This window comes from Diplotaxodon limnothrissa, linkage group LG23 (assembly GCF_057381915.1).
Source record: "Diplotaxodon limnothrissa isolate DT_005_m linkage group LG23, D_limnothrissa_male_GT1.1, whole genome shotgun sequence".
Classification (NCBI taxonomy): domain Eukaryota; kingdom Metazoa; phylum Chordata; class Actinopteri; order Cichliformes; family Cichlidae; genus Diplotaxodon; species Diplotaxodon limnothrissa.
In genome coordinates, this window is record NC_140617.1 from 41,373,052 (window position 1) to 41,400,344 (window position 27,293).

Sequence of the window (27,293 nt, forward strand, 5' to 3'; positions counted from 1 at the left end):
TGAAATAGACCAAAATCCACTTGTGCCTTCTATCTTACGGAGTACTAACATGAACATAAGGATGAGGAGGAGGGGGGACTCCAAAACAAAAGCAAAGCAAAACATGACAGCTGGTGCCAGAGCAGGCGTCATCACAGACACCGGCTTCATTGGAGGGGACAGATGCGCCAATAACTGCTGCTGTGAAGAAAAACAGTCAAACTGAAGCCTTGTAGCATCGATGTGGAGGGGGGGGGGGAGAGATGTCAGCAAGAGTTTTCCCCTCCAGTGAAGCTGGCCAATACACGATGCGTGCTGCTGCTTTACGGTCTTTGAACACATTACCAAAAAAAAAAAAAAAAATGGGCTGGAAGCGCAGGATCATTTCTTTCACCTGCTATGGCAAACACAATAGTAACAATGGACACTGAAGTTAAACACAAAAGACAGGCTTATGTCATACAAATGCGTTACCGTCAAAACTCCAGGGCATTAAAAACAAAACAAAACAAACCCCCCCCCTCCTGAAAAACTACCTACACCAGCTGTCAAGTATAGCAATAACATACTATAAACATATTCATCATATTGTTAATAAAAAAACAAAACAAAAACAAAATAAAATTAATGTTTACTCATTTCAAAAATGCACCCTGGAACATGTTTCCCACACCACAAAAGCTGGACTCCATTTGTTGTCTTATGTTGGATATGAATTGAAAGAGTTCAGGGAATTTTTGACCTACCCTCTACTTGATTTCCATGAGTCATGATAGCGAGGTCTGTTTGCACTAAGAGCTTCCAGTAAATCATCTCAGTCCCATTATTCTGCTGCACATCCTGAAACTGTCTCCTTGAAGTCAACATTTTGGGCTTCTTTAACTCACGAGAGCCTTTTAAAACCTCTGGAGTTCAGAGCGGTTCTGTGGACCGAGCCCACCATCGCTCGCCGCTTCTAAGAAGACCCTGAATGCTTCAATGGACCCTGGCAGACTGACCTACGCTCTGCACAGAGCACACCTTTATCAGCAGCATTTGTTCACTCATCTTCCTCATTTTTTGGGAGTTTTTTTTTGGGGGGGGAAACAAAAAGCAATAAACAAAAAACAAACAAACTGAGCAAGGCCAGGAGAAACTGTGTAAAACTAGCTTGATATGTAAAAAATAACACTTTTCTAACCAGATTTCACAGGAATCCTCAATATTTTCAAGCAATCGTAACCAAAATACAGCCAGAAAGTAACTGACAACACGTAGCCTGCCCGGGAGCAATGCCGCAAAATGTAACAGTAACCAAGTAAAATTATTTTTGTTCATTTTTTTCTAATTTTATTTTGGGAGGGAGGGAGCATCCTAAGTGTTTGACTGTCAGTCACCAATGTTATTATTACTGAGGTAGAGATTTGTCCCGAACTGAGACAGATGTTTTCATAAGCTCCCCAGCCAGAGAGGTGCCAGGCCTCAGCTTCCATAGCCACACACACACACACACACACACACACACACCATTGGACAGACGGAGAAAAGGCTCGGCTGCAGTGCGGTTCCTCTGCCCGTCCTTATTTTCGGTCCCTGGGATCCTCTGTGAGCTGGCAGGCAGAGAAAACCATCTATGGTGACTGGGAATTAAACACTGGGACGCAACGCCTACACTACCAATTAGCTTATATTCACAATACTTTTAAGCTTGAGGGCGAGAGCTCAAAGTGGCACAAGTTGATATCCTATGACTTCTGTAAATTTAAAGAAAAACATTTTGTTTTTCCCTTTGTTACCTTTGCTACATTCGTTCGTCAAAACCTGCCATGTGACAAGTTGGGTGGCTCTTTGCCCTACGAGGGTCAGTTCAATTTTATTCACAGAAATATCTTATATCAAAAATTGCAATTATTGATTTTAGCCTGTAATGACACTATTAAAATACTGCAGTGTTATCTTTTTTTGTATAAATCTATAAATGTCATGTTTAAACTATAGTTTGACTTTAGTAAGTAGAGTTAAATTCTCTCTAACGACTTAGAGATGGTGAGAGTGTTAGAACATCTACCAGGTGATATGCTTTGACATGCTAATATAGAAGTGCTTTGACACTGAATGAAAACAATAACCTAATTTGTCCCTAAACTCCAGTCCTTATTTGGAAACCTGGGGTTAAACCCGGCCTCAACAGACAACTAAAAAGGATGGGCATCATCAATAAAACGAGTCAAACAAAAGCAGAAGGAAGAAACGTAAAAACAAGAAGAAGACAGAAGATCTTTTAACTGGAAACATAGAATCATACTAAAGCTTTGCATACAAAGTTTTCAAGCGAAAGAAGAAAAAAACAACAACAACAAAATCGCTCTATGGCCATGTTTACCCAAAAAAAAATAAAAAATAAAAAAATTCCAACTGCTTCCATTTTTGGTTTTTACAGTTTCACTTCCCCCATTCGAGTAAGAGATGGAGATGATCTCTCCAACACGATAATTTGCTTGTTCAGAGTGGCGTGTATGCAGCTCCACATCAGGGAGAAATCCAAACTCAGATAAGGAAGTGGAGCAGGACTTTGGCAAAATTGGATAAGAAGATTTCTTGAGACAGCCTGGGTGTTGGGGGGGTGTTGAGGGAGACTCGATAGGCTTACGAGGACGGAAGCGTCAGTTGTCCATGAAGAAGAAAAAAAAAAAAAAATCAAGCAGCCGTTAAGGAGAGCGGGGTAACCCTGAGGTGCTGTTCTCACATACACTCGAACTCGTCGATGCGCTGCTTCGTGTTGCCCTGTCGGATCTGCCGCAGAGTTTTGTATTTGTCTCGGCCTGCTTTCACGTTCTCGGCGTGCAGCACGTCGTTCTGGGTCTTCTTGGTGTCGTCTCTGGCTTCGGCCAACTCTGAACTCAATGTCTATGAGAAGAGAAGAGAGGATAACAGGTTGAGGAGGGCGAAAGAACAGGAGGAGAAGACGCGACCAAAAAAATAATAATTAAAGCCAAGAGGAGAGAAAACTGTCTGATGATCAGGGCGGCACAGACGTTGCAGACAAGACAAACAAAACAGGACGTGTGCGGAAGAGAAAACGGGATCACGCTCCATTTCAAAACTAAACATCTGATTGACGCAAAGCCACTTATCTTTAGCTTTTGGTTCTCTGTGTGCGATCTTTAGTCTTCACTGACAACTAAATCAAAAGTGTGTTTGTCTCTGCTGTATTGAAAACAACACACAAGCAGGGATCAGCAATGGTTGGACCAAAGTCTGTTCCTTCAGCAGTCGTCTTTGGAGGAAGCCGATACAAAGTGCAGGCCTGGGTGTGAGGTTCCTGCCTTTCTTTATGTAAAACTATTCTAACTCTTCTTGCATTAGCTTCAGTATTAGTCCTGGCCTATGCAGTAGCCAGGCTTCATAGCAGTCTTTGGAATTTACTTAACAATATAAAAACTATGATTAGGTTGGACATTATCCATCTGATTACTTCATTTCTAGAAAGTCTGTTTTAAAGCCAGGCTGCAGTATAAGCCAGCACATCTCCTGTGACAAGCAGGAGTTTAAAGAAGAACGGACACAGACGTATGCCTCATCTTACCCTTATCTGCCATTTCTTGGCCCGTGTTTCTTCTTTGCAACAAAACTGCTGTTATAAATAACAATGAGATGATATTATTTTTTGTTTGTGTATCGCAAACCTCCTTTGGTTACATGAAACTAAAGCTTATTTTGTATATATATAAGTTTGCTCTAAAATTAATCTGGCAATTTTTGGCTTTAGACTTCATTTCAGCGCAAGATGCACACCACAGTGGTGGAATTTCTTTATATAGGACTAGTTTTGATAAAGAGTAATATCAGGCTTCTTATGGAGGCTAAATCTGAACAACGGGTTGTCATTTTAACCCTGCCCTAAAGGTTTTCACTTCTTGCTCCTACCTGCAGCTGCTGCTTAACCCTCTCATTCTTCTGTGCTTCAGTGACGCGAGCCTCTTCGCTGCGGAGGTCAACATGACTGACGCCCTCATTGGAGAGCTCGGCGCTGGCCTCTGCGTGGTTCTCATCGTGTTCATCGTGCTCGTTCTCAGCATGACCGCCCGGAGGCGCTGGCACCACTGTCATGGCGGTCTTCAGCTCCTCCTTGGTTTTCTCCAGGTCCTGCTGGGCTGACAGAGCCTGCAGGTGGAGGCACGAGGAAGGAGAGATTAGGACAGACAGCTCACAGAGTCACGCTAGACAGGTGAGAGCAAAGGATGCCACACAAAACAGCTGTGGTTAAAGATCTAGGCCATCAGACCAAAAATAATCACAGTTTCATTAAGCCTAATCTGCATCCATCATGAACTGACCCATCTATGCAAAACTGCACGATTATTTGTAAAAGAAACTCATTACAGGAAGGAGTTGGGGAAAGATTTAGATTTTTTAGATTAATTAAAAACACGCTTTTTAAAATATGTAAATATTAACAAATGTTTAGTGAAGCCAATCAAAATGTAGACACCATCTGATTATGAGTGATGTGGAAGACAAGCGATGGGTATGCTGTATGGATCCATGTAACACAGGATTCCCGATCACTCTAATCCTCCATCACAGTGGGTGTAGTAGTCCATACCATTTGATTTACAAATATTATGATGACAAATATTAAAAATTAACCAATTTAATTGTTTCAGTGTCCACTGCTGGACAAAATTCAGTCACATCATGCACAAGTTGGAAAGTTTTCCACATGTTTATCTCATCTGGTGCATGAAGTCATCAATGAAGTCTGCGTTACCTTGTGCTGCCACTCTGTGGCCTCATCCTCTTTCTTCCTCTTGGCGTCTTCTAGGAGAGAGATCTTTGCTGTGAATTCAGCCAGTTCAGAAGCCTGCAATGAAAGCAGTCCCTGCTGTTACTCATACAGAACAATCTATGGCTTCAAACAATCCGAAATAATCAGACAGACACCAGAGCCTTGTAAGTGCAGGAGCATAAAGCATATACACATATGACAGTCTGGCACTGCTCCCAGCATCAGTCAAACAACACACACCAGTTGCTCTTGAGTCTTCTGCTGGTCTGCAGCCTGTCTGGCCAGCTCCGCCTTGGCCTCCTCGGCTGCTTGCCTGTCTCGCTCCAGCCGCTCAGCCTCCTCCCTCGCTTTCTTTCTTTCTTGCTCGAGCTCCATGGCGCGGCGAGTCTGTTCCTCAAGCTCTGTGGAAGAGCAGACGCGAACGTGTCATAAATAAGCTCCGATTTATGTTGTAAACATTCAGAGTCCAACCTCAGAATGAACTCTGGTGATGGCAACTGAAGACTTTAATGTAAAACAGAAGCCGCAAGAGCGCAACTTATTGTGTTTTGAAAGTTTCCTCTTATTTCAACTATTGAAAAATGGGTTTCTAAATCAGAATCAGAATGGGTTTATTGCCAGATGTTGAGGTTTACAACATTAGGAATTTGCTGCGGTGCTTCAGTGCAAACAATAAGAATTAAAGTGCTATGTAGAAAGAAAGATATGTGCATGAGATATACATGAGATATATACATGAGAATAAGAATTAAGAGTGCTACGTAGAAAGATATATACATGAGTGCAGGTGGTGATCAGTGCCAGACATGAAATGATGCAGTGACACAGCGTAGGGTCATGTGTTAGTGGCGGGGACAGTCATGTGGTTATTGTTCATGTGTCCAACAGCAGAGGGGAAGAAACTGTTCTTGTGGCGAGAGGTTCTGGTGCGAATGGACCGGAGCCTCCTGCCTGAGGGGAGCAGGTCAAACAGACTGTGTCCAGGGTGAGAAGGGTCAGCTGAGATCCGGGCTGCACGCCGCAGTGTCCTGGAGGTGTACAGGTCCTGCAGAGATGGGAGTCTGCAGCCAATCACCTTCTCAGCAGAGCGCACAACACGCTGCAGTCTCTGTTTGTCCCTGATAGTGGCTCCAGCGTACCACACGGTGATGGAGGAGGTGAGGATGGACTCGATGATTGCAGTGTAGAATTGCATCATCGTCCGTGTTGGCAGGTTGAATTTCTTCAGCTGCCTCAGGAAGTACATCCTCTGCTGGGCTTTCTTGATGACGGAGGTGATGGTGGGCTCCCACTTCAGGTCCTGGGTGATGGTGGTACCCAGGAAGCGGAATGAGTCCACAGAGGTGATGGGGGTGTCAGTCAGGATGATGGGGGGGAGTGGGGCTGTGTGCTTCCTGAAGTCCACAATAATCTCCACTGTCTTCTGGGCATTCAGCACCAGGTTGTTGTGGCTGCACCAGGACACCAGACGTTCAACCTCCCTCCTGTAGGCAGACTCATCCCCGTCAGAGATGAGCCCAATGACGGTGGTGTCATCTGCAAACTTGATTAGCTTGAAAGACTGGTGGGTGGAGGTGCAGCAGTTGGTGCACAGGGAGAAGAGCAGAGGAGAAAGAACACAGCCCTGAGGGGAGCCGGTGCTGATGGTCCGGGAGTCCGAGACATTCTTTCCCAGCCTCACGTGCTGCTTCCTGTCCGTCAGGAAGTCAGTGATCCACCGGCAGATGGGATCAGGCACATTCATCTGGGAAAGCTTGCCTCGGAGATGGTCTGGAAGGATGGTGTTGAAGGCAGAGCTGAAGTCCACAAACAGGATCCTGGCGTAGGTTCCTGGGGAGTCCAGATGCTGCAGGATGAAGTGTAGGGCCATGTTGATGGCGTCGTCTACAGACCTGTTGGCTCTATATGCAAACTGCAGGGGGTCCAGGAGGGGGGCCGTGAGGGTCTTGAGATGGGAGAGAACTAGGCGCTCAAATGACTTCATGACCACAGATGTCAGAGCCACGGGTCTGTAGTCATTTAGTCCCGTGATCCTAGGTTTCTTGGGGACAGGGATTATGGTAGAGGACTTGAAGCAGGCAGGCACATGACATGCCTGCAGTGAGGAGTTGAAGATGCCAGAAAACACTGGGGCCAGCTCGTTTGCACAGTAAGTTTGTATTTTTAATTTGAAAGAAAAGAAAAATGAAAGCACAAAAGCTTTGCTCAATCTTTATATATTCTGGTCACACAAACATAATGAAATATGTAATTGGTCTTGATCTAAAGCCCTAGAGAGATTCTCCAGTTTGACATACAGGAGGGAAGGAGGAAGTAAGAGCTACAGTAAGAAAACTGATGAGAGAATGAAAAAGAAAAAGGGATACCTCTCTGAGCTTTCATCGTCTGCTCTTCAATCTGTTTCAGCCTCTCCATGAGCTCTTCTTTCTCACGCTCTATCCTTTCCTTCTCTTTCTCTGCATGCTCTCGCTTCTTCTTTTCATTCTCCAGCTGGGCCCTGAGAAGGTTGCAGATTACCTGTTTCAGATCACTTTGTGTGTATATTTTAACTATGAAACATCTATTTTAATACTGTATATATACATAGATGAAGTACTCTCACCATGATCTGAATAAAGTTAAATGAAGCTTCAGAATGAATACATGAACATGCCTCATTTTTGTGTAGCAGAGGAGACACTGCCCTCTAATGGAAATGCTCTGCTGTAGCAGTGACTCGTCATCAGTGTAAGCCTTGGTCTGATACAATTTTGTGCATTTGTTTTAATGGGAAAGTGATAATCAAATGTTATCAAGTCCTAGCACACTCCCCATGCATAGCTTTGCATAATGACATGGAACAAAAAAAAAAAATGTATGTGTATGTGGCCAAGTCATCCCTCTGCAGTACCTCTCCATCTGTTTGTGGTGCTTCTCCTCCCGGGCTTGAGCTTTCATCTGCTGCACCTCGATGGTGTCGGGCTTTCTTCTCCTCATGTACAACTCGTGGTTACCCATACACAATGCCAAAATGCGCTTGTTGATGCGCAGACGTGGGGCATAAAACACAAAGTCCTAAAGGCATGGATAAAAGAGAGCAAAACAGAAGCGTGTGAAGCATTTATATAAAGCTGAAGGATGAATATTTGTGGACTGAGTGCGACACTCACAGGTGCTTTCTTGTCGATGGGTTTGATGACAAACTTCTTGTCATTGAAAGAGATGTTTCGAATCTCACTCCAGGGGAATCCAATCTTTGGTGTCAATCTGGATGAAATAGCAAAAAACTGGTTAATTGTGCAGACTTAACAGCCTGTTAAAAGTAACCCAATACCACGTGGTATAAAATTCAGCCAGCAGATGGTGCCCAGTATAAACAGACCAGCTTACAGGAAATGATGACACTGAAGCGTCTTTCAGGTCTGTGTGAGAATAGCGGCAGTATCAGGTGTCACGCTCACTGGCTGACACTAATTCGAGTAGTAGTAGGTAGATGCTTTGTGAACAAGAGGTAATAATAAAGAAAAAAGAAAACAAACAGAGAAAGTGAAGGACAGTGAGGAAGCTGCAGCCAACAGAGAGAAAAAAAAAAAACTATGCTGTTATCTCACAATCATCATTTTTTTTTTCCCCTTCACCCGTCACCTGGACGAGAGAAGGAGGAAGGCAGCTGTCCTCAGATAACATAAACAAAGGTGATGCAGAGAGTGAGAGGAAATGCTACAGGAGTAGTGATTAAATCTGTCCTTCACGAAGAGGGGAAATAAATCTGACCAGAAGGGAACAGGAAAGACTACTACAATGGAGACACAGAGACTTTCTCCACCTCTCACTTATCGAAAATATCTTTGCTTCCTCTAAGCTTTTTGGACATTGTGCATGTCCTATTACCATTTATGTCACACAGCTAGACACACTTGTGATGTATTTTCCCCCATAAAATACATCACAACTCTAACAACATCAGATCTAAACAACCACTTTTTTAGAGGGGTCTGTCTGATTAAATCAAATTGATTTGAGTTTAACAGTATGTGCTCCGTGGGCCCATGAACCAAAATCCACTGGGTATATGAACCCTTTGTCAGCAAGTTTGGATCATTAAAGTTGTTGAAAATCTCTTAAATATATTAAATGCCACACTCAAGATTCAAACATTATAAATATTATAATAATAAATATTAATATTTTCATGTTTTTAAAAGCACCCCACTAAATGTTTCCAGAGTGGGTTGCACAGTTGTTCCTGTCAGCTAAGCTTCTAGAAAATCTGACGTTTTTTTTCCATTTCATATTTAATTCAATACGAGTTTTGATCTTGTGATGAGGCTGTGTAACACAGCAGGTATACCAGGCGCATCGACACACATCTATCAGTTGTTATGATTGTGACACACTGTGTAGTAACGCCTCCAACTGCTCACTATTCAAGGCTGTTGCTGTTTAGCAACCAACTGCAAACCGCAGCTCTGAGGCTCTTTGTCTGTGTGAGGAGATTCATGCAAAAACTTCCACTTGGTAACGTCAAAATGCTGGCCTCATACTGAGATTAAAAAAACCTATCAGCACTACAAGGCTAATAGCTGTAGAATTAGTCAGAAAATTAGTTTTTCCAAGGATTATGTATATTCCTTACTTGTCCTCGTGTTCGTAGATGTTGAGTCCAAGAGCATCCACGCCCAGCCATAGCTGTGTGCCCTTCTTGTTTTTAATCTCAAAGTAGTTGACTCCATACATCTCCAAGTCTTGGGCGATTTTAAGATACTCCATCATTGAGTCCTCTCTAGAGTAGAGAAAAAGAGGCATTATATTATATTATATTATATTATGTTTAGAAATTTAACACAATCACATGTTCAAAACAATAGCATTCAGTTAGCGTACATTTTCTTCTAGATGAAGAAAAAAAAGCACACATTCGAATTTAAGTTAAGTGGGTTTAAATCTTTGGTACTTTATGGCAAATCCAAACATGTCTACAAGGGTTTCATCATGATAAAGGTCTGACACACACCTGAGCATTCCTCTGTGTTCTTCGTGCCAGGTCTGTATCCTGTCCTCCCATTGCTCCTTAGTCAGCTTGTGCTGCTCCAGGACTCTACACACACACACACACACACAATGATGTTCATCTGAAGGAATGTCAAACAGCACAGAATTGCTTCCTCAAAGAGGAAATCATAAATACTCCAGCAGGCAAAGATATAGATTTTGAAAAATGAAAGTCAAAATCCAGTTACTCTGGCTGACACCAGAATCATTTTATTTTTATATATATATATATATATATATATATATATATATATATATATATATATATATATATATATATATATATATATATATATATATATATATATATATATATATATATATATATATAAAAACTAGAGATGGCACGATACCACTTTTTTATGTCCGATACCGATATGAATCCGATATAGTGTTTTTTTTAAATCAACAAAACTGTTTTTTTAATATCTTGCTGCATTTTGTATAAGTTCATACTCAAGTTTAAAACAACTACACTAAAGCTATTCTGTTATACCTGTATGCAAAAAAAAATATTTCATAGTTCAGCAATACTGATCAATCTAATAAACTTAGACCTACACCATCCTCCCTATTCTGGTATTTTAAAGAGTACTTAGCGTAAATATTAAGCAACCTAACTAATAGGGTTCCAACTCCCAGCAACAACAAAAATAAATAAATAAAAAATAGGGAACCACCCCTCACGCTCCACCTCATGATGCTTAATCGACGTAATCAACCTTAATTTGATGCAGTGTGAAAAAAAAAAATGCAGAAAAATCAATTATTTTTCAAGAAATATTAAATAGATTCAACATCTTTCTTCAACAGAATTGCAGACTGCACAGATGGTACCTTCCCAAAGGACAAAGTACTATAGCTTACTAGGGTATATATATTAGACTTAATAGTCACTATATACAGTAATTGACTTCTATTCATTTTATATCAAATTAAAACTTTGGGTGTCAGATAATTATTTATTGAAAGCTAGACATTTTAAATGAGAATAAGAAAGAAAAGTATGTCTTTGTGCCCCCTTTTCCCTGTTAATGCCCTATCGGCCCCCCTGGCTAAACTTTGCTAGATCCGCCCCTGCACAGTTACCAGCATCAGCTACGTAGAAAAAGATCCTGGTGTAGAAAGTAATATTAAATAAATTTTAACAACAGCTTATCAAGCTTAAATGTGCTGCTGTTGTTTATCCGCTGGTTTCCTCTTTCTGGTGCAAAGTGGGCCAAAAACAAACAAGAGAGACGGACTCGCGACAGAAAAGCCGATCAACTGATCATTAAGCAGTTTCATGATTGAAGTAGCAGCAAGAAGAGGCAGTCGCTTGTTAAGCTTAACGCAGCCGTTCTATCACGTGATGCATACTGCTCCGATGTGCTAACGTTCTGAGGCGAGTTACGGCGTGTTGCAAGTTTTGTGAGGTGCTTTCGTGATATTTAATGGATCGGATTACATTTTTTATTTTTCTCCGATATCCGATCCAGTAATTTAGGTCAGTATCGGACCAATACGTAATATCGGATCGGTCCATCTCTAGTAAAAAATGCTAAACTTTATGTGAAATGCCTACCTCTGAGGGAGCAGTCTGTCATGAGTAAGGTACCCAGCCTTGTGCACCTCTTTGTTATAGTCTCCATACTTGGCCTGGACAGCGTATGAACCCAGCAACACAGCCGTTTCTGGGGGACAGTAGTTCTCATCATTCAGGATGGCCTCTTTCACCTGGCAGAAAAATGTGTGCGTGACTCTAAATGTACTCAAGACTGTAAGATTTAGTTAGCACTTATGCTGAGAACAGAGCAAGCTAGATAATAGTAACATAAAAATGTGATATTTTGAGGTTTTGAAAATAACTGAAAAACTAATTATTTGCTAAAAGTGTTGGTGTCCTGAGTGTGTGGAGTTACCTGCAAGAAGAAGAGTCTCTGGGTGATCTCCTGGATTAGTTCCTCTGAGACATCTTCAGGGAAGAACTTGGCTCTGAACTTAAACTGCAGAGGACTCTCTTTCTTTACATCTTGCTGGGTCACCTGGATTCAAAAAATAATAATAGCTCCATTATGTACTGGAATTTTTCAATACTATTTTTCTGTAGCCTCTGCCTTTTGTCTGTCTTGCTCACATGCTTGTTGAGCATGAGGATATTTTTTTTGTAATGCACACTTGGAAATGTAGAGACACACTGTAATAGCAGGGGTGCTAGGACTGGGGATTGTTTTGAGGTGAGTGAAAGAAGAAGCCTGTTGAAAGACCACATCTGAGGCTTCAGTACCACAGTACTGCTTCTAGGCAAATACCAGACAAACAATAGACACAGACACTGGAGGAAACATGAAAGTGAGAGCTAAAGAGAAAGACCCCGACAAACAATTTAAGAAAATCAGTTGAAGTCCACATGCTTAAATTAATAATAATATTAATAATGGAATTTTGTTTTTAAGCTTCTCCATCAATCCATCTTCTTCCCCTTATCTGGGGCCAGGTCCCGGGGGCAGCAGCCTAAGCAGAGAAGCCCAGACCCCCACCTCACGTCCACCTCCTCTAGCCATTCTGTGGGAACACCAAAGGGTTCCCAGGCCAGCTGAGAAATATAATCTCTCCATTGTGTTCTGGTTCTGCTGTGGGGTCTCCTCCCGGTGGGACATGCCCAGAACACCTCACCCAGGAGGCATTCTAGTCAGAAGCCCGAGCCACCTCAACTGGCTCCTTTCGATTAGGAGGAGCAGCGGCTCTACTCTGATCCCCTCGCAGATGGCCGAAATCCTCACCCTATCCCTAACGGAGAGGCCAGCCATTCTTCGGAGAAAGATCATTTCCGACACTTGTATCTGCGATCTTGTTCTTTCGGTCACTACCCAAAGCTTGTGATGATAGGTGAGGGTAGGGACATAGACCAAGCTTCTACTTTCCCACAAAACAAAGTGATATTTACCTTTTTATTGAGTTTCAGCCATGTGATGTAGCCTTTACTGTCCACATACTGTAGTCCAAAGAACCACACCTCTCGCAGGCCCACAGTCTTTACCACCTAAAAGCAAAAAAAAAGAAAAATGGATTTTCACAGTTTATTCTTCCTTTAGATAGCGTTTTTTCTTTGATGTCTGAGAAGTACAAATCTGTGATCTGTGGTAAGTGGCAGAGACATTTAAGAGAGAAGGGAGGCGACTGTTAGAACGTAAAGAAATCATATTTATCTTCTGCCTGTTTAACAAACTGTTATAGGGAGCGTTTTTGATTTCATTTCTTATTATTCTGGCACTGACTAAACTCTTTCTGAAGGCACCAAAAATTCCTGTGCTGGGAGGTGGGGACTGACAGCATAAGAATACAGGAAACAAAGTGTCAACTTCTCAAGCACCCACACTCCTACGTGCCAGGTTTCTGTCCTCACAATACTTTTTTTGCTCACCTGGTCAAACAGCTGTTTTCCTGTGGTATTTGGCTGGATTGCAAACTCCAACTCTGCATCCATGGTGGTCACACGGACATTGATCTAGGGGGGGGGAAAAAAAGAAAAAAAGGGGAGGAAGTTCACTTTGCTTGCAAATATTACACAAGTGAAGACATGAAAATAAGTTGCAATTATTCATGTGTGCGTGTTATTCCCTTTTTTCTGCTCCTGTTTTAGGCAGTTAAATACCACTTAAACCTATAAGTTTGGACAAATACTTTAACTGCAAGAACAGGTCAAGAATCCCTAAAGAACAATTTTTTTAAGCGTGTTACGGACAGATGAGAGTCAGAGGAACTCACGAAGCACTAGGGAGGTGGGAAAAAAAGCATATCTATCTATATTTATCCAATCAACCAGTCTTCTGAAAGACTGCTTCTTCAAACTGTTGTACAAAAAGTGTGCAACATTCAAAGAATTTATGCACTTTATGCGCACACTTCATCTCATGTGCCTGACTATGCCACTAGTCTAAACTAGTCAGCAAAGCAATCGAATGATAACTTGATCCACTTGCGTTCATGATTTAAATCCTACTGAAAACTTGTGCTACCATCTTAAGTGAGAGATTCACACGAAGGGAAAACTGTACACTACTTTAAACAGATGGAAGTTGAATACTGGTTGTGATAAAGTGAGGTGGCTCACAAAACACTGAGGCAATACTGGCAAAAAGTATTTTTTTTATACAACCTTTACTTTTCACACAATAGTTATGGTTCTCTTAGAATACAGGATGTGGTGCACTGCATGTATGCACCAGTACTACTGACAACTCATGTCAAGTGCTGCTGTCCAACTTTTCCTCAGTTGAGCAAAAATATTCCAGGAAATTGCAGAATTTCTAAAGAGGACAATAGAAGAACATTTTCCCCCATATGTGGGCAATGTGTCAGATCCTTTCAATCCTACCCTCTGAAGCCACACTTTTTCAAGGCAAAGACCTCTGTTGGGGTGGAGCAGAGGATAAAACTCAGTCATTGGCTGTTCCTCTTTAAGCAGCACTGGCAGTAGGCCTAGAAGCAGCTGATGGCACAGAACAGAGCAGGGTTGACCTCCGTGGCATCTGACATCCTTCCTCCCACACCTACTCATACATTGAGCCGTGCATTGCCTCAGTGGTAGTTAACAGGACGAGAAGAGAGACGGAGGAAAACACAGAGTAAAGAGGAAGACGAGAAGCAAGCTGAGAGGCGGGGTGCAAAAAGCAAAGTTTAGCAAGAGCGTGAAGGGAGGATAGAAAAGAAAAAAAGAGCGTGGCTATGAAGCGCAACAGGAAGTTTGAGAGATGATCTGGGGTATACTCCTTTCGACATTAAATTACAGCGTTGTTGCTGTAGATGAGAAGAAGAAGAAACTGAGGGAATGAACCATCCTTTTCCTCTCAGTACTTATATATAAAACCTCAGGAATGCTTACTTTGCATTCCTTTTTCTCCCCTCTTGTTTTTGACACACTCTCCTGCCTTCATCTTTTTCACTCAATATCCCTGCAATGAATAATCCATGAAACCAGCACATAACTGGACCCCCACATGGAACTCAGCCCATAATGTATCTTGCTGGATCACCACATTAATTACCCAATAAATACTGCAGGACATGCCCACAATATAGATATCTTGCATGATGTTTTGTTGCACTAAAACACAAATTTAGTCTGCTTTGCACTGAAATTTTACTTGGTTGTTGCTAAAGATGCATTCAAGGAGGATTTTGCATATGTATGCAGAATCCTCTGGCTTCTACTGCCACAATTAGGCGATAACGTATCTAAAAGCTGCTTGACAACCACAATTAAACAACAAAAACTAAAGGAGCATGTGCTACTGACTTCCAGGGGTCAGACCAGTAAAACATGCAAATCACAGTGAGATTGCTTATTGCTGTACAAACAGGTAAAATTTCAAATCCAGCCTTCAAAAATTATTGTGTGGAGTGAAAAGTCTTTATCACTACTATCCTAGACTACAGATGAAACATGAAGAGAAGCTCTGAATGGGACTTGACTATGTTTAGTGACTGAATTAAGATTATAAGTTCACAAATCACATCCATCCTTTTCTTCTTTTGTGGTTGCGGCTTGAAATTTATGGAACGTGAAATGTCTGTGCTGCAGTTCATTGAGTTTTCTATTGACACCGGGGGAAGTGTTTTCAGTCCAAAATACAAAATCCATCACGAGAGGGAAGAGACAAAACAAACAAAAAACAAATAGACTCCAACAAGCTGAGAACACAGTTCAGTTCAATTTCATTTATATAGCACTAAATCACAACAACAGTCACCTCGACTTCCTTGAGGCGACTGTTGCCGAGCCTCTCAGCTGGCTTGGGAAGCTAGACTACACTGATGACCATTTACATATTATGGCACAGGAGGGTAACAATAAGACAAGGAAGGAAGACACCAGAAACACATGTTTACCAGAATAAAGCAAAAAAAATGACCCAAAACATGAATTAAGAGGGGGGATAACACAGGAAATACTGAAGGGATGAGCAGAATTCTAAAATTCCAATTAGTAGCTAGAACAAAACAACAACCAGGCAAAAATAAGAAACGTGAAATCTACACAGAGCACTTAAAAATAAGAATATCAAACTAAAAGATCAGTATTTTAATAGGAGAATATGGAGGGATTCAGGGATGCTTTATGAATGGGGTCACTATGGGAACTTGACACCAATGGCTGGGATCCAATAACATAAGCTACTTATGACACCACAACCCTGTCAACATTTCAATGTAGACACTAAGGATAATATTACATGAAACAGGGGCTACTGATATCCAGCTCTTTACCTTGCTTGGCTTTGCTTAAATGCAGATACTTCAAACAATAGTCGGTGTTGGGAAGGTTACTTTTAAAATGTATTCCACTACAGATTACATGCCGCAAAATGTATTTTGTAACGAGGAAAACACGAACACAGTGTACAGTCGAGTCTTAATAGCTTACTTACAACTGGGCTACACTGCCCGTGAGGCTACATTCTTTAAGGCTATGCCTGTAACACTTTGCCTATTGCATTCATATTAAATAATTTTTTGAACAATAATTCAACAAAAACAAAAACCCAACTTCTTCACGTTATTATGTGGGCTGCAAGTAGAGGTGACATGGGCTGTGAGATCGAGACACAGGCATTAGAGCCTCTTAATGCGTGTTTTGTTTGGGTTGCCACTGGCGTGGAATTACCAAAACTAGAGGGGACAGCCTAACATATGAAACAGGAAAAGACCGCTGTGTAATCCATTTATTGAGTACCACATTTTTAAACTGTAACTGTAACGGAATAGTTACTCATATTTTGTATTTTAAATACGTAACGCCGGTACTTGTATTCCATTACTCCCCAACACTGACAATAGTAACAGACTGAAGATAACTAAATTTTAAAACAAACTAATGTGGACATACTGAGGTTAAGAGTTTTAAAAGATGAAAAAGAAACAAGAACACTCACTGATTTTTTTGATGTACTGTTTACTTCTGTGTGCCTGTCGATCTGATCTCCCTTATAAAATAACCTTTGTATAACAATAACCTCTTCCAGTTACTGAACATCAATTGCATTTGGATAACTGTAACTAACTAGTCAAGTAAGATTTGGATCTACTCTTGCAGGTGCACAGATCTAGCCACAAACAAGGTAACCACAGCAACATAATCTATTCATGGTTCACTGAATATAAACTTTGTGTTGATTTCACTGCCTTGGTGACTTTATAAGAAAAGTTATACAGAATGTAGTGCTAAGTTTGAGTTTCCAAAGGACTGGAATAGACTGCGAGTTGTCCTCTGTTTGTGTGGGGCCCGCCATCAGCCACGATAGAGCCAACCTTTGTGCTACGCGTGTGTGTGTGTGTGTGTGTGTGTGTGTGTGTGTGTGTGTGTGTGTGTAAACATAGCAAACCCACAGGGCGGAAAGAGGTGGAATCCTTTATGGACCAGACGGTTAGTTAATCCTGTCTCTCGTACAGAGTGGGGGGGAGGAGAAGAGGGACAGCAACATGCCAAAGCAATGACACAGCTAATCAGACACTGACAACTGACATGCCTTGAAGGAGTGACTTTTGCAAGCCTGTCCTTAAACAACACTATTTGGTGACACAAGATACGCTGACTGGGCAACCTGTCCTTAAAAGGACAGTGTTAGGCATTTGAGGAAAGACCTGGAATGGGAATAAATTCCAAAAAAAGGACATTCACAACAATCAACACAACAATCCAGGTACTCAATTCCATCACACTGCCATAAGAGGATGCCTTGCAAGCATGTGAACTGACAGGCCTTGAAAGTTCCTAAAAGCACAACATAAACACTAAAATTAGTATGACACTGGATATCCTCTTGATGAGTCAAGTTCCAGTTGGAGCCCGACATATCTCAGAAGCAGTTCCAACATCTAGCGGAAAGATTTTAGAAGCTTCCAGTAAATGTTATACTGGAAGTACTAATACTCTCATCATTCCTTCTTTTCACTTCTCTTTCTTACTACTGACCTAAAAATATTAACTACTAATTTTACTTGTGTTAAGAGGAGCCAATAATGAAATAAATGATAAACTGGTACACTGACACTAGCTTTAACCTCAGTGCACAGCGTCCTTCTGCACAGATGGACAGAGAAAGATCTGCCTGAGGTTGGACAGCAAAATCTTGTGGAACAATGTTGGCTAAAGATTTTCTTATTCAGGAAGAAAGGGGGGGAAACAAAACAAAAGTGGCTTAAGTGGTCTAGAAAATTGAAAAATGTATATAATTGGAAGTAAAGTGTGGTGATCACTGTTGTGATTTCCCCATTAAAAACCCCCCCAAAAAGATCCAAAAATCAATCTATAATCCAATCATGAAAACTTTCCAGATATCAGAACAGGCAAATATACAAGTCAAGCAATCAGCTGGGAGTAACCAGCTGACCTAATCAGTTGTGTCAAAAAAGTCACAATGCTTATTGTCCACACTGAGACCAAGATTATTTGACAGAATAATTCAGCTTTTGGGAAAATTGTACAAATATTTAACTTGACTCATATTTATTGAAAGTTTCCTGAACATGACAACCTCACCACGTGGTGGGGAATCAATTTGGAAAGGTGTGCACTCAAATAGGGCTGGGCCATATTATACCGTTCACGGTAATACCGGTATAATGTTAGGCAACGATAGGAAAATGAAATATCGCGATAGAATATGAGTAAAACGCGCATGCGCAGTGCCTTTGTTTTCATACGCACATGGCCGATTGTTGAGTGAAACAGATGAACCAGAATTGGTTTGTAAAAATGGTTTAACTTCAGTGATGTGGAACTGGTTTGGTGTTTGTCCGTCAGATACACGACAAAGCACATTTTTTGCAGAACATGCAAGCGGCTGTCCTTATTGTCGTATTTGTCGGACTAAGATGCTCTTAAATCTGGGAGTAATCTGGGTCCTAAACCCCGTATTTCTCAGGTCAAACAACACTGCAGCATCACTGAGAGTTAAAAACTGTCTAAATTCTTTCATCTTTAATAAAACGATCAGCATTGCTGCTTTACCAGGTGTAACTATAAAGTTTAACTTCCAGGCATCCATGAAAACAAAATTTATTACATTTAACGGAGTTAGAAGTTAGCAGGAAGCTAGCGGAAGTTAGCACGCTAGTTTCGCTAGTTACCTAAGCATGATATTGCATGTTCTGACTGAGAGATTTCTGAAAAAATTCAAACGTACAGCTCTGCTATCACTTCCAACATAAATGAAGACAGGAAACTAAACAGCAGTGACGTTTGTAGGGTTACTGAAGTTGGGCTAGCTGGTATATAATGATGTGCTACGTGATCGCTAGCGACACAGCTATGTTAGCATAACATAAACAGTGAAGCTGGAGGACGAACACTAACACTTTTCCACTTGTAAAAGTTAACGTTAAGGTTCCTGATAGTTGGAGACAAATTCAGTCGCATGGCAGGATGCTGTAAACGGACCAAACTTCAGTCAGGAGAACAACTGAGATAATCAATCCACAATATGAGGTCAGTCATTAATATACTGCAACAACATGGGAATAGAGCAGCTGCCAGAGAATTCAACATTAATGAATCAATGGTACAGAAGTGGAGGAAGCAAGAAGAATGAGTTTAATAAAGTTTGATTTATCTGACTGCTTTGTTTCGCTTAATGTGCCTTATAATCCCGTGCACCTTATGGTCCGAAAAATACGTACTGCACACTGCAGTTTAATGTTGCAAAGCACCTCTTTTTAACTTCAGTGGATATTATACATGGTTATGCTCAGGATATGTCAGCCCATTTCTACTGGAAATGCCTTTTGGTTAAACTTTCAGCAAGGAATTTGCATTTGCACTGTTACATTTTTATAAAGCTTTAATGTACATAAAAACCAGCTTCTTGTTTAAGTGAAAATAAATGGAAGGTTGTCTTTTTGCACTAGTAATGTTGTGGAGTTGTATTTTGTCTCGCATCAATTATATCGTCAGTTATATCGTTATCGCAAATTTTCAAATATATATCGTGATAAATATTTTTGGCCATATCGCCCTGCTCTACACTCAAAGACAAGCAGGAGCATGATCTGTGAAACAGACCATATCACAATAATCATTTTACTTTGATTAATATGATTTAGTCATAACTGAAAGTGTAACAATTTTATCAATTGCACTGCGCTGCTTTTGCTCTCATCTATAAAAACTAATGAGCACACATGATCAGACTGGCTGCTCAATACAGAGCAGAGAGGGTCAAATTACAACACACATACAGAGAGTGTGATTTAACTAACTGCTGAGGACATGCTATTAATAAGCACACCTGAGTGCTGCTATAATATAATACAGACACCAATATTTACCACTGTATCTTGTTAAGTTTACAAGTTGTGAAGAATCCAAGAGCTCCATCATTAGTGTTTTGTTTAAAGGGAGATGCCATTTTGGGATGTTTCTAAATCCTCCTCTCAATTTCAATTGCAAAGACAAGTTCTCACTCAAATGGGCCCCTTGTTAAATGTGCAGCTGTTTAGTAACTGTAAGCTGTTTAGAAGAGCTTTGCTGAGAGGCCTTAAGACACACACATCAATCAGTAGAGCCGCTAATCTGGCCTGCTGGGCTCCGAGCAACTGTCTGTCCCTCTGATTAACCTCCCCTGCAGAGTAAGGCAGTTCTCAACGGAGGAGTGGAAGGAGGCGTGAGAGCAGATAAGGAATCAAAAACTACCTGCAAACAACAACATTATTGCTTTGGGGGAAGAGAAGGTGAATGTTGTGTTGGAAGTATTGTTTATTTATTTGTTGTACGAAAGAGTGAGAAATTTGAGAAAATACAATAGAGGGAAAATAAAAGCTGGACCTTACCCTACTTATTATTGACCTAGCACAGTTTCAGAAATAACTGCCATCTGTGCCAAACGTGCCTGAAAACACATTAGTAAAAATGAAAGACTCCTTTGCTGGTTCTGCTCATCTTAATTTGATTGTAATACTGGGATTTCGAATTGAAATAGGGTCAGCATCAATTTCAAAAGTCTTAATTAAGCCAACCAATTAAAGTCCAAAAGTTTCAAAGTGCTGTTATCACAGTTTTTCCAGCACCAACTCCAGGGTTTACAATACTCCAGTGTATGTGACAGTATCACAAGCCTAGCCGCCAGTCAGGCATACACTAAGCCCTTGCGGGGCTGGTGTTAGTGTTATTGGTGTCTTCATGAAAAGTGGTTCAGTAGTTTGTGAAATACATTCCAGGCAATTTAACACAAGACTCTATTAGGACTGACTTGTTTTTTCCAGCTGGCCTCAAACTGGCTACACCATGAACTACAGCTTTTGGTACTTATATATATATATACATATATATCCTCTTGTCATAACCCCCCTTGCTTTCCAACCTCTTAAAATTCCTAAAGACTATCTCTTGAGGACCACAAATTCCTGCTTCCCACATTTACAAATTATTCCCCATCCTTCTGACTGCTTCCTCTCCTGACAGCCCCTTAGCAGTGTGATTATATTTTTCTCTTAAATCTCTGCTCCTCACTGTGACAGAGCCAGGATGTTGACGTAGACTGGGCCCCCCCAAAGTATATAGCAGGCCACCTCTTCAGCAAACAGGAAAACAGCTACAAGCTAGGAAACCAGTAAGGGCCCTCTTCCTTTCCCCTCATGACTACCCTGCCCCCAGAACAAAGAGTACACCAGGCAGAAAGAGTAGGATATAGGTGTCAGTGGAACTATGAGTGGGCGATATATATATATATATATATACTCGATGTATCGCAAGTTTTTCCACATACGATGGTTAAAATGGCTTTATCGTAACCATTGAGTATAAATTGCCACCGTAATATTCCCCAAACCGGAATATTATTTTTTATCATCTTCTGGCATACAAGCATGCTTGTTTATATACTACCAGATAGGGAAAAAAAAACAAAACATGATGACAGCGGGAGTTTCAGACGAACGACGGAATGAGACTCACTTTCGTTTGGATTTCACAAGGAGGATGTTGAACAAAATGCGGTAATATGCAAAACATGTTGTAAAACTACCATGAATTAGGGCTGTGCGATATGACCAAAATCTCATATCCCGATATAAGACATCTATCGCCCCGATAAAAAATTCTGTGAATCTCAGGCAGCTCGACTTGCGTGAAGTGTTTCCAGCTGGGCGTCGTGTACATGGAGTCGAATGTTTTAACCGATGCATGAAACTATACATTTTTAGACATAAGTTGTAACGCCCGCCGTTTTCTTTGTGAGTATTTATTACACGGCGTGCTGCGGGGAAAAGCCTGTTCTTTTTTTTTTTTTTTCTAACGTTTGAGTCTAAGGTTTATTTTTTAGCACCTGACGGCTCTTTTTGCTTCTCATCCGTAAATACTCTGCATACTCTTTCACGTGATTTAGTTTATTTTGAAAGGTCTCAACAGGATCTTGAGCTTTATTCTGAAAGGTTTATGTGGAAAATAAACAAGCGGACACGCGATGGTTTTATCGTCGTTGTTGCTAACGACAACGCATAAAAACAGGCTCTTGTCCGTCCATAGTGTGGTTATATTAAATATAAGAGAAAGAGAGAACTTTAAGAAATTAATATAGCCACTAAAACGGTGAAAAAAATATTGCCGTAAATTTTATTTTGCGACACCACGAAACGAAACGACAGACGTTTTCATATCGTCATCCAATATATATCGTTATATCGAACAGCCCTACCATGAATTTATTCCACCAGCTGAAAAGTCATCCACTGCAAAATTAAGACTGTTTTAAACTCGGCATGTCAACGTCCCCTCACACACCAAAGAAAACGTTAAATAAACCAGCTGTGATACCCGTGACTGTTCTTAGTCAGTCATTTTTTTAGTCACCGTCTAGACTTGTGTTTCTGTCATTTGAGTTTATTGCATTTTTTATTTTACAATTTTTATATGTTATGATATTTCGATTCATTCTAAATTTTTCTATTTAAAGTAGAAAAAAAGTTTAATGAATGATTTGAATACCAGTGCAATTTTGGGAACTATATAGTGAATAATAACATTTGTTTTTGGAGGTTATTTGAACATACCGTGATATATATCATGTATTGTGATATGACCAGAAAATATTGTGATATTAGATGTTCCTCATATCGCCCAATTAGAGCTGAGTATAAGGATACTTAACCCGATTCATGATCAGTTAATCACCATCTATTTAAAAATAGCTATATTAACTGATCAATGATTCTTCAATTACCATAAACCTCACTTGCAGCCTTGGTGCATTTTCTTAAAAACATTGTGTCAACTTTATCGCTAAAAGTAACTTAATGGGGCGTCCACATGGGTGACTGTAAAAGCCTTACTGTGAACAAAAACATTTGTTTCCGTTTTAAAATAAACTTTGAAAATCTGCAGAGTCCTGTGACTGAAAATGTACTCTCTTCCAAGTCAGCCAATGCTGTCACTGACCCCTGCAAATATTTTTAAGCTTGCGTATGAATACTGACATTCAGATTTAGGAGACTGTTCCAAAAGGTTTTTATGTCATACACTAGTCCCAGAGGAGGTCATGTCTGGTGGACCCTGCTTTTGTTTCCTCTGTTTATTATGTCAGCGCTTCCCTGCGACAAGCTGCACTTTCTCTGTCAGATATTGTCTTTGACACAAACGTCACTCTCAGCAAAGTTGGCATGCTGTCCCAGAAGCCGTTTTTGGGATTTTGCCCTGGTGACTCAGGGGACGAGAGGGTTAAGTGAAGGATGACATCAGTGCCTGGCTGTCCTTCTTTTGTATCTTCCTAACTCATCCAAGGACACACACAAACACCCACTGCCTAAAGAGGCAGACAAGAGATGTGTTTCACTTGTGGGGCGGCCTGGAACTCGTTGCCATTTCCTTGGAAAGTTTCTGATGCAATCTTCAGCAACTGGATTTTGATTTTTGTCCAAGCAAGACACAGAATGCAAATTTAGTCGAATTAGGCAACTAAAAATACAAATTACACAGTATACCTGCCATAAATCCCTTACTGTGCAGGGAAGACCACAGGGTTGGGCACTGATTGGATGCCAAAATGCTGGCTAAATAAATACACTGATAAAAATGATTAAAAACGCCACGGAAAGACAGAAGTGAAACTGAAAGTCAACTTTTCTCTGACAGTTACTACATGAATAGTTTGTCAACACTTAGAATAAGGGTGACGGCTGTCTCATGACGTTGTCCAGTGTTGAGTAAACCTGCATCATTGGTGGGTAGACTACCTAAAAGTGGCATAACTCGGCATCGTTTAATATCCCCAGACTACTTCCTGCTCTTGCCAAGTCTGTTCATGATGGAAAAGCAGCAACAGTGAGAAGCAGACAGCCATGAAGGGACTGCATCAAATTGGTTTTGTTTTGGCGTTGTTCACATCCTAGGAGTCTGGCATTCTCTCCACCCTTTAAGCAACAATGGCAGCAGTGTTGCAGTTGTGAGGCCTGTGGGCCAGGCAGTTCACTTCACACTCTGGCTGTTGTTTACTTGAAAGAGGCGTATGAGGAGTGGGAGCAGCCGTGGGGATGAAACTGCCACTTTCCAGATTGTTCAAAATGAGGATTTCGGTAGCAGAGCATGCCGACTGTTATGACAACTCACAAGCAGCTCTAAAGAGTCGGTTTACATGAGCAGAACTAGCAGGGAAGAAAAACAAGCCACTTTCACGTGGCTGATTCATATCATACTTCCTGAACCAGCCACATTATGTCCATCAAACAATCAGATTTAAGTGGCAAAAAAATAAGCAGATTTTCTGGCTTCTTCCCCTAACGCTGCATTACTGTAATAATCTGTAGACAAAAGCAGCTTGAAGTTTACTGTCAGTTCCTTACCGGCTTAGGCATCTTTGCTTCCTCTCCTCATTAAACTCAACAGCTGAGAGGAAAAACCCGTCACTGGACGGCAGAAAGACCTTTACCACAGGACCTGAAAAAAAAGGAAGAAAACATTTTGTAACATAAGTCCCCAGTGTTCATGGGTGAAACCAGAGACATTATTATAAAGAGCTATTGATTCCAGTCACAGAAGACCAAATCTAGAACAAGGAAGCATGTAGACCTATTTGCACTGACGCATGACGTTATCATCCCAGTCTAGCTGTAGGAATTTGCGCTTATTGATTTTTTCGATTAACCATATACATAAAGTAAAGTACGTAAGTAGCCTGGGTTTTGCCCAGTGATCTCACAGGATGAGCCAGAGACCTATGCAGCACTAGAGGGTTAAACAGGCCTTTGTGGGTGGTGGCCAGACTGTGTATAATGTCACATAAAGTCAACGCAAGCATCTTAAGCATTTTCCTTTTATTTTTTGGCCATTTGATAACAATGGCAACAATGGTTAAAAATATTTTCATCACATTCCTGGTGATTTCCCTTTGTTTAAAAAAGGCCCAAGTCTCTTTAAACGGCACCAAAATGATTATGGATGAAAAACCCTAAAATAAAAGTTATGGCCTTCTCACTATCCATTTATACAATAGTTTCAGCTTGATTGGAGGGGTTGCAAAAATGGCTTCAGTGTAACCAGGCTGATTTCTGCAAAAAGTCAAAACTTCTAAGCAACTGCTGTCTGAGCACAGTATTTATTTTTATTGTTTTTGGTATTCTGTAACTCAACAGTCTGACAAGAAACACTACCATTTAATTTCAGCAAACATCTGTTACATTTAGCCAACAATATTTTCTAAATGTGACAAATTAATATAATGAGAACAAGATTATTCTGTCAAGCTCTAAATTTAGTCCTGTGGATGACAAAACTGTACATTAGAAAAAACAGAAATAACAACTAAAGGAAAGCACTGAAAAACACTGAAAGGAATAGTATTGCTAAATCTGTTAATGACAACAAGCCACAAAACCCCCAAAACAGCCATAGGCACAGTGATGCGGTTTCCATTCAATCACAACATGCAAAACCACTTTTCTTAAGTGTACACATGTTAACTATTGCAGAAGTGCAGTGAGAACACTACTTTAAACAATTCTGGAGGAGAGAAGGCTGTAAGACAATCGAGACATGCTGCGACACATAAAATAAAAAAGTTTTACATGACAAAGACCATGCACTCTCATGTCAAAAGAACTCATAGGACAAAGAAATATGCCAATCAACAGTTTTCTTGCTGACATCCAATAGTGATCATTTTCAGATGGTGAACTACAGAGGACCCCATCCATTCATAACCAGATTGCTTTACTTTTTTCTACTACGGACTGCAGAAAACAAAGCAGGGGAGGCACAATGTGAAGCAATGTGTCACAGCACTAGGTATACTTTACTAGAAACACAAGTCTGAAATAGTATGGTAATGACCCATGATGAACTTAAACAGGATAGTGAAAACATCCAACTCAAGAGTTTCTCTGGTGTGAATCACACGTAGGAGTTTCAGTGTGGTTTAATGGTATGAAGCTAAACTTCGTGAAGTTTAATAATACACCCCAGCCTGACTGAATGGAGAACTGTGCATCACGACTGACATAAGCTTGCTAAACGCCATTTAATACAAACGGAGAGCAGCCAGGTGTCTGGCATGGGTTTAAAAATACTTTTAGCAGCCATTACATTTTAGTCTCAGCTATTTTGTAGTGCCAGTTCAGGATACAAATCGACTAGCACCACTACTCTTCTCAGTTTTGGAAATTAAAGAAATTATTAGGAACAATGATAGTTTCCATATACAACTGTAATCTGCTTTACAGAATGTGCAATGTAAAAATAAGAATTTGTAAAACCCACTGAACGTCGGAGCTGTAGCGTTTGTAGTCCTCATAAAGTGAAACCCACTTATAGCTTGTGAGCAATTAGCTTTACCCGCCGAGAGTTGTTGGCTTCCGTTACGTTGAACTATAACCAAAATTTAACGCCTAAAATATTGGCTACACAAGCGTTGCACAACGGAAAAAATAAGTCAGAGGCGTCAAATCCCAATTTTAAAAATTTATCTTAAATGAACACTAACGTTAGTCACTAGATCCCCCCCCCCAAAATGGTCTTCATGAAGCCCAAAGTTTGCGCGTCGAAAGGCTGACATTATCAAGCTAGTGGGTGTAGTCCGTATAACGGGACGAGCCTAGCCGACGGTTGCCTCGCTCGCGCTCGTGAAGTTTTAACGCCTTAAAAAATGTTAGCCCTCATTTATTCGCCACACTTGCCACTAAAACGAATAAATATAAAAATAAATATCTTAACAAATTCCGACTTAAGACTACGTAAAGCAGAGTGGGGTGCGTTTACACACAGTTTAAGGGGCACAACTTGACAGAAGTCGGCCCTTCTGTGACACATGAATCGGTCGAACACGAGGAAATCCGCTGCATCAAAGTTGAAGAGAAGCTCCTCTCTTTTTGGGGAGAGGCAACTCACCGGGGGACGATGTCTGTCTTTAATTTGATAGAAGAGCCTCGTATCTTCAACTGTAGCAAAATATTCACGATGAAAAATGCCTTTTTACTCCGGGTGCTTGTCTCTCAGTGCGTCTGCCGTTATAAATTCCCGCAGACATGGAAAAACCCTTCAAGTCTAAACCAT

General features: G+C 40.8%; 1 protein-coding gene across 1 annotated transcript; it reads right to left on the minus strand.

The window, feature by feature from the left end:
* LOC146608694 (radixin-like) lies at window positions 1–27,293 on the minus strand. Its single transcript, XM_085349005.1, has 15 exons — window positions 27,129–27,293; window positions 24,590–24,683; window positions 13,182–13,265; window positions 12,705–12,800; window positions 11,680–11,802; window positions 11,343–11,494; window positions 9,741–9,824; window positions 9,363–9,509; window positions 7,897–7,993; window positions 7,638–7,801; window positions 7,114–7,244; window positions 4,988–5,148; window positions 4,730–4,822; window positions 3,886–4,122; window positions 1–2,865 (listed from the first exon to the last, which is right to left on the minus strand). The coding sequence occupies exons 2-15, from the start codon at window positions 24,599–24,601 to the stop codon at window positions 2,701–2,703; spliced, it is 1,746 nt and encodes a 581-aa protein (XP_085205131.1). The 5' UTR covers window positions 24,602–24,683; window positions 27,129–27,293; the 3' UTR covers window positions 1–2,700.

Excerpts from the sequence above, each read along its gene's own strand:
- LOC146608694 (XM_085349005.1), bottom strand. Across the intron at positions 9,510-9,740 it reads GAACACAGAGGAATGCTCAG|AGAGGACTCAATGATGGAGT; the intron begins GTGTGTGTCAGA and ends TCTCTACTCTAG. Across the intron at positions 7,245-7,637 it reads CACCACAAACAGATGGAGAG|GGCCCAGCTGGAGAATGAAA; the intron begins GTACTGCAGAGG and ends CAACCTTCTCAG.